This window comes from Bufo bufo, unplaced genomic scaffold (genome assembly GCF_905171765.1).
Source record: "Bufo bufo unplaced genomic scaffold, aBufBuf1.1, whole genome shotgun sequence".
Lineage (NCBI taxonomy): Eukaryota > Metazoa > Chordata > Amphibia > Anura > Bufonidae > Bufo > Bufo bufo.
Window position 1 is genome coordinate 82,533 of NW_024401165.1, and position 8,074 is coordinate 90,606.

Consider the following 8,074-nt stretch of genomic DNA (forward strand, 5'->3'; position numbering starts at 1 on the left):
GTGCTACAGAGTGCTTCCATAGTGCTTCTGGCTGTGCCTCCACACTGCAAAAAACTTTAGTTTATAGCAAATGAATCATAATAAAATAGAAATTAATATATAAAGAATTAAGTAAACTTTATTCCTTCAGTGAAAGAAAACGCTCAAAATCAGAATGGTCTTCTCATGCTTTATCTGCTGACCTCATTTTACCATCACCCACAATATGGAATCAGGTTGTTAAGTTTAAAACCATGCCCCTTTAATCAAGTTCTCCAATTAGAATGTTTACACACTGATATTTATCTAAGACTCACCCATTGTTATAGACTGTGGGCCAGATTTATCATGACTCTGACGGCTCACTCCACTTTCACATATGGCTAAAGTAAGTTTTAGCCAAGTCAGATTTATGATCGGCCCTTTGAGACTGTAATAAATGTGGTTTGACGGTAGCAGTTTATCCGTCAGTAAGCAGCTTTACAAAAGTCGCACATCTTTATGAAAATGTCGCACGTTTTTATGAAAAAGTCGCATGTTCTATTAAAAAGTCTCATAAGATAAGCATGGTCCTCACTGGAGTGAAATTGCGACTTTTTTGCGACTTTTTAAATAATCCCAATAGTAAATCTGTCTAGAGATTCATTTACATAAGAAAACACGCCCAATTTCAGAAAACTGGCGAGCATAGTGCAGAGCAGAAAAAAGTCGCAAAACGTAAAATATTGCGTCAACAGTACCAGTGAGGACTATTAGGGCTCATGCACACGACCGTGTGCCGCCCGCATCAAGGACCCATTCACTTCAATGGGTCCAGGATCCGGGATATGAGTGCTACAGAGTGCTTCCATAGTGCTTCTGGCTGTGCCTCCGCACTGCAAAAAACTTTAGTTTATAGCAAATGAATCATAATAAAATAGAAATTAATATATAAAGAATTAAGTGAACTTTATTCCTTCAGTGAAAAAAAACGCTCAAAATCAGAATGGTCTTCTGATGCTTTATCTGCTGACCTCATTCTTCCATCACCCACAATATGGAATCAGGTTACGTTTAAAACCATGCCCCTTTAATCAAGTTGTCCAATTAGAATCTTTCCACACTGATATTTATCTAAGACTCACCCATTGTTATATAGACTGTGTGTCCAGGGTGCTCCCAGACAGTTTTTTGAACTTGCTGAAAAGGGAGCTCTCTAAACCTGTCTATGCTTTTTGGATAATTTTCCAACTTTTGCTATTTTCTTTTTGTGATTTACTTCATTTATAGATTTTGATTTTTTATATTCTTACATTTTGTCTATTGACAACTATTTCTGCAGTTTATTGTTTCGTTTCCAAAAGGGGAAATCTTTAGGATATTCAAGGAATAATCATGGAGTCTGTATCCAAAACGTAAGTACATGTATTTGTTATTAGTATGCATTTTAAAATAGACTAAAGTTGTATGTAAAATATGTGTTTTTGCTTTGATTCAAATTTTGAGGGCTAATGTTTTGTTTGATGATCTATACCAGTGGTGGGCAAACTTTTTGGTCAACTGAGCCAAGCTAGCTATTTGCGGTCCGCAGCACAGGCACGGCGCCCTTACATTCCTGGGCATGAGCCCAGAGTGTTTTTACATACTTTTATATGTACTTTCTTTTATTTGGATCTTGATTATTATTTCATTTTATCTTTATCATTTTTTACTTTTATTAAACTTGTGAGCACCGTGGGGATCTAAGCTCCTGGCAGAGTGTTGGGGCGGCATATTCTGAGCTCTATGTGTATATAATTGTAGCAATGGTCTATTGAGACCTGAAATCCCTATAGGGGTCCCTAACAAATGTTAAAATTTTTGTCTTTATTATTTAATGGACAAAACACACTATAAAGAAAAAACAATTCACTTTAAAATTATCAGTGTAACAGTGTACACGCGGGGTTGTGTGATTACAATTGCAAGGTGAGATAACATACACAGTATATTTGATGGGATCCCTTGATAGGGTATATCCCCCCCCCCCTAAATGTATGGGATGGTATTACCACTGGCAGTTACTAGTTCAAAATACTGACAGTGGATCAACTGCAGGGGCACTGGTGAGTATGTCTCTCCTGCCAATGTTCACTGCTATCTGGTCCCTAGATCAGGGTTACCAAGCAGCTAGCATAATTGCTGGTCCCCTATATTGGGTGGCTGTTTCTCTCAGCCGCAGGGCTAACACAATGTCACCAGTCTCCCTAGCCACTGTTTGACTCCTTTCTTGCACTGATTTCAAACTGCGCTCCTTCCTCTATTGCTGTGTCATAGAGGCATCAATTTCACTGTGGTCAAATTCCTATGCTGTCACACTCTCCTTATCTACTCGGCTGATTGCCGCCGCATGCTAGTAACAATTCCCTTACGCTGTACACTGCAGTGCCCCTGTAGTTGATCCACTGTCAGTATTTTGAACTAGTAACTGCCAGTGGTAATACCATCCCATACCTTTAGGGGGGAGGAGATATACCCTATCAAGGGATCCCATCAAATATACTGTGTATGTTATCTCACCTTGCAATTGTAATCACACAACCCCGCGTGTACACTGTTACACTGATAATTTTAAAGTGAATTGTTTTTTCTTTATAGTGTGTTTTGTCCATTAAATAATAAAGACAAAAATTTTAACATTTGTTAGGGACCCCTATATGGATTTCAGGTCTCAATAGACCATTGCTACAATTATATAAATATCCCGAGGGTCTCTAAAAGGGACTTTGATTAAACTATGTGTATATAAGCTCCTGTCAGTTCAGTTTGTGGAGGAAGGAGTTTTTTCCATTTCACAGTATGGGATATATAATTTACATCTTAATAGTACTGGTGTTTTTGCATGTGGCAATGCTCATGTTATTATCATGAAGTTGTATTATTCTAGCATGACACCTTCTAACAAAAAACTAGGAATTATCATATCTTAAAGGTGGCAAAATTTCACACTTATTCAGGGAGCGGTTTCTGTTCACACCTACCCCTCCCTATTGCAGTGGTGGGCCAAAAATACCAACCTTATTCCATCAGTGAAAACAAAAACAGAATTTATCTTGTGGGTCACCAAAACTTTAGTTTATTGCAATTAAATCATAATAAAATAGAAATTAATATATAAAAAAATTAAGTAAACTTTATTCCTTCAGTGAATAAAATCACTCATAATCTGAATGGTCTTCTGGGGCTTTATCTGCTGACCTCATTCTCCCCTCACCCCCAATATGGAACCAAGTTGCTAAGTTTAAAACATGCCCCTTTAATCAAGTTGTCCAATTAGAATATTTACACATTGATCTTTATCTAAGACATACACACATTGTTAAATAACTTGCTGTAAAAGCTGCTCTCTAAACCATTTATAGATCTTTTTGTGATTTATGTTTTGATTCCTATTGTGAGGGCTATTTTTTTTCTAAGGTCCTGGGGCAGGGGTTCCACAGGAATTAATGTGCAAAAAAAATAAAAAATTAATAAAAATAAACTATTTTTTTTGTCTTTAAACAGCAAAAACAGAACTCCACAGACATGCCCTGTCTGCTATAGACCACACAAGATTCTCTCAACACATCTGAAAAGAAAGTGTATGAGACTGAGCACAGATGAAGCCAGGAAAGCGGCATTAGAATCGGCCAAGAAGACCCTGGTCAATATAGCATCGAAGGGCACTACCATTTCTTACGATGAGATCATGTCTCTAGGATCTCTGGAAAAAGTTGTACCTTTTCTAGAGGACAGAGGCTTTATAATATCAGACAAGCCGGCTTCAAACAGGTATGTGCTACCTCATTGCCTATCGTCTCATGTGTGAGTCCATCCCAGTACCCAAATTCATATTTTATATTTTATATATTATAGGAATGTCAGACAAGAGATAACACCTACCTCTGTGTCTGCTGCCACCTCCACATTGCAAGCAGTGGCCTCTCAAGTACAGCCACTTCACACGGAAGACGACGAGGACACATTCCAACCTCAAGAAGATTTGGAGGTCGCACATGGCAATGTGGAGCCTGAAGAAGAAATTGAGGATGTGCCAGCCGAGACCGAGGACCAAGATATAGAAGAGAGAGACAGCATTCCAGAAGAAGACCACGAGGAAGGACAAGAAAGAAGACAAGATGAAGAAATTGAGGAAATTGATAACCTCGATAGTGAGACACAGAGGTCAGTGTTTTGCGACAGCCTATGTCTTCTCAGTATTGGTAAAATGTCTTTAGTCTAACTATTGCATTTTCCTTCTGAATTATAGAATCCTACAGACAAAATGGACAGTGAATACAAGAAAGAAGATGATGGCTGAAGGGTTGTACCAACGTCATTCATTAGACAACCCAATGCTGAAGGGCTTTGCCTCCTATCTGAAGGACACTTTGAAGGTCAATAATTATAAACAGGAGGTTGAAGATGTTGCAAGGTTCCTTTTTTACATGAACCCAAAGACCGTAAACCTACAGTTCGTGAAGGATGTGGAAAAGGCCAACGCCTTCTTTACCAAGCTGAGGGATTTGAATCTTGCAAACCAGACCATCTTCAACTACCTGAAACATGTCCGGAGGTTTATGACCTATCAGCTAAGATCCACCAACCTCTTTACCAAACATCCAAATTTGTATAAGTCCTGCGAATTCTTTCACAAGGTGACCGATGACATACAAAAGAGGTTGTCAAAGGGCATTTCTAGAGAGGTTGTCAGCAAACGGTGAGCTATTCTCTCTCTCTCTCTGTACATATATACATACAGTAATATATGCTTATTTTATATAGTAATATCATATGTATCTTATTTTTAGGTACCAGGCATTGACAACCACTTCAAAGACACCCCAGGAATGTCGCAGGCTTCTAGATGTGGCAAAACCATCATTCTCACAGTGTTTCAAGGATGTCCAAGGTAGAAACACTGATCGAGAAACATATCTAGAAATTCTTTATTATTTGGAGGCCCTGCTTATATTGAAACATCTACAACGACCAGGGGTAGTGCAAAATATGACCGTGAGTAACTTTTTCATCCTCTTTCTTTATTCTTATTGTTGGTTTGCTTTTGTGTCCATTAAACTTTTCTAACTCTTGGCTCTTAGGTTTCTGAGTGGAAAGAACGAATCTCCCACACATATAATGGGGAAGATCTTGCTATAGTCGGTGTTAAGTTACACAAGACAGCTTCACAACAAGTGGCTACTTTTGTACTAAACAAGGAGGAAGAAATGGTAAGCTTTCTCTAAGGTTATAGGTTAACATAATATTGAAATAAGGCATTTTAATAATTTCTCATGCCTTTTTTTTATAAACCCCCTCCCCCCCCCCACAGTGGTTTAAAGTCTACTTTGAAAAAGCTAGACCAAAGTTGCTACAGAAAGACTCTCCAAAGGATACATTCTTCATATCGACCTCTGGAAAAGAGATTTATAACGTTTCCAATGACATCATGCGGTACCACAAGAAGTAAGATTAAAAAAAAATCACTTATCATTTTCAAAGTGTAAATATAGTGTAATATCTTATGTGTTTACCATTTTCTTTTTAATCCTAGATTCAAACTTCCCAACATCTCTAGCCAGCTTGTCAGGAGGGTTTGTGAAACTTGGACCATTCCTCATTATTCAGACTCCGAAAAGAATATGTTTTCAAAATATCTGGCACATACCAACCTCACGGCCGAACGAAGCTATAGGGAGAAGACGCTAACGGATATTTGCCATGGCTACCAACTAGTAATACAAGCAGGGCAAGTGACGAGTGATGAGCCACAAGCCAGCACCTCAAGGTACTTGATTGTTGAAGTAAAAACAATTATTGCTCTGCAACCTTGATTACTAAGTAATTTGCATTTTATCTGTTTCCTATGCAGACATCTGGATCCAGAAGAACATCGAGAAAGCCAGGATGATCACAGTGAGCAAGACGAGGACATCACTTCCCAGAACACCTCAAGGTACTTGATTGTGGGAGTAAAAACAATTCTTGCTTTGCAATATTGATTGCTAAGCCCTTTGTGTTTTATATGTTTCCTATAAAGAAATCGGGATTCTGAAGATCGTCAGGCAAGCCAGGATGAAGACTCTACTTCAAAGGATGAGAACAGCAACGAAGACGAGGACATCACTTCCCAGGACACAATCAGTGACGAGGATGATACTGGCTGGACTTCAAGGTGAATAGACTGTCCAAATAATATCATTGTGTTTGCTAATGAGTGAATGCTTTCCATGATTGTATATTAACGTTCATTTATGTTTTATTGCAGAGCACCAACTCCCTCAGTGCCAGCGATGTCAACAAGGTCCTGTGGGAAAAGTCAGACAGCACCAGCAAGCTCTAGCAGGTAACTAAACCACACATTGATTTATTTTATTTATAATCACAAATTTTCCACTGAATGTTCTGATATCAGGTTATAAAAGACTGAATTGACTGTCCAAATAATATCTTTTTTTTTTTTTTGCTAATTAGTGGATGCTTTCTATCATTGCATATTAATGTTCATTTATGTTTTATTGCAGAGAAAAGACTCCCTCATTGCCAGCGCTCTCAACAAGGTCCCATGGGCAGAGGCAGACAGCACCAACAAGATCTAGCCGGTAACTATACCAAACATTGATTGATTTCATTTAGTGGATAATCACAAATCTTCCAGTGAATGTCCTGATATCAGGTTATAATGTTGGACTTTCTTCTTTCTTTTTCCTCAGAAGGACTAAATATTGCCGGAGAAGTACTCGACTTCGAAGATAACGACCTTCTATAGTCCAGCCAAGGGCTATATTTTACGCACTGTTTTATAAAAATACCAACAGTGTTTTGATGTTGTTTATGTTTTTTAGGTTTATGCTTTCTATGATTGCATATTAATGTTCATTTATGTTTTATTGCAGAGCAAAAACACCCTCATTGTCAGCGATGTGAACGAGGTCCGGGAGGCAGAGGCAGACAGCATCAGCAAGCTCTAGTATATACCAGACATTGATTGATTTTATTAGGTGCATAATCATAAATCTTCAAGTGGATGTTCTGATATCAGGTTGTAACGTTGGACTTTCTTCTTTCTTTCTTTTTCCTCAGAAGGACTGAAGATTGCGGGAGAAGTACTCAACTTTGAAGATGATAAGCTTCCATAGTCCAACCATGGACTATAATTTACGCGCTACGTTGTATACAAACGCACACTGTTTTACTGTAATATATGGACTACTTCCTATCCTGGGAACCCATCTGTTTAGGAAGTGCATGAAGCGCATAGCAGCGATGATGAGAGATCAAGACAACCCTGACAGAGGCCAAAATAAAGTTGGTCAATGATGTATCATGGTGCTTGCTATGAGGATCGCTGAGCTGTTATGAGACAAAAATGCAAGGAAAATATGATTGGGTTCCTAAGGAAAGACAGATTATTCATCTCTATCTATATTCATTTATTAGGTTACTATAGGTTACTGATGGGGTTTGATGAATAAATACAATTTCATTATTTTTGGCAATATGATAATGGGGTTTGTTGGGGGTTTGAGATAATGGTGTTTGTTTAATAAATGCACTTTCATAATTTTTTGGTGTCTTGGATAATGAGGATTGATCAATAAATATATTCTTTTTTATTAAACACTTTGTGTCTGGAAGTTTGTTAGGGCACATTTAGGATAATGGGTTTAGGTATATGGAGGGTCACTTTATGGAAATCTCGTAGCTCTATATCTCCTCTATTAACCCTGATAATATGAGCTTCCTAACCCCAAAGTTGGCTGCTGCACAGGACATCAATGGGGGGTCACTTTATGGAAATCTCTTCCCTGAAAATGTAAATCCTAGGCCTACTAAATAACCCCGAATTTGACCTGCTTCCATTCCTCAAAGGAAGAACCCACAGACAAGCTTCAGTGCTCATCCTGTACCCCCATATATCCTCTCTTAACCCTGAAAATATGAGCTTCCTAACCCCAAAGAAGGCTGCTGGACAGGACATCAATGGGGGGTCACTTTATGGAAATCTCTTTCCTAAAAAGGTAAATCCTAGGCCTACTAAATAACCCCAAATTTGACCTACTTCCATTCCTCAAAGGAAGTACCCACAGACAAGCTT

The 8,074-nt window shown here is 38.4% G+C and overlaps 1 protein-coding gene across 1 annotated transcript; it reads left to right on the forward strand.

Moving 5' to 3' along the window:
• The first annotated feature begins 985 nt into the window (after positions 1 to 985).
• Positions 986 to 7,544, forward strand: LOC120984842. The gene is made up of 14 exons (XM_040413436.1): positions 986 to 1,373; positions 3,502 to 3,768; positions 3,853 to 4,161; positions 4,247 to 4,696; positions 4,788 to 4,992; positions 5,079 to 5,207; positions 5,309 to 5,442; positions 5,531 to 5,764; positions 5,849 to 5,932; positions 6,017 to 6,151; positions 6,245 to 6,322; positions 6,501 to 6,578; positions 6,690 to 6,946; positions 7,060 to 7,544. Exons 1-13 carry the CDS (start codon positions 1,354 to 1,356, stop codon positions 6,730 to 6,732), a joined length of 2,166 nt encoding a protein of 721 aa, XP_040269370.1. The 5' UTR covers positions 986 to 1,353; the 3' UTR covers positions 6,733 to 6,946; positions 7,060 to 7,544.
• The last annotated feature ends 530 nt before the right edge of the window (positions 7,545 to 8,074 follow it).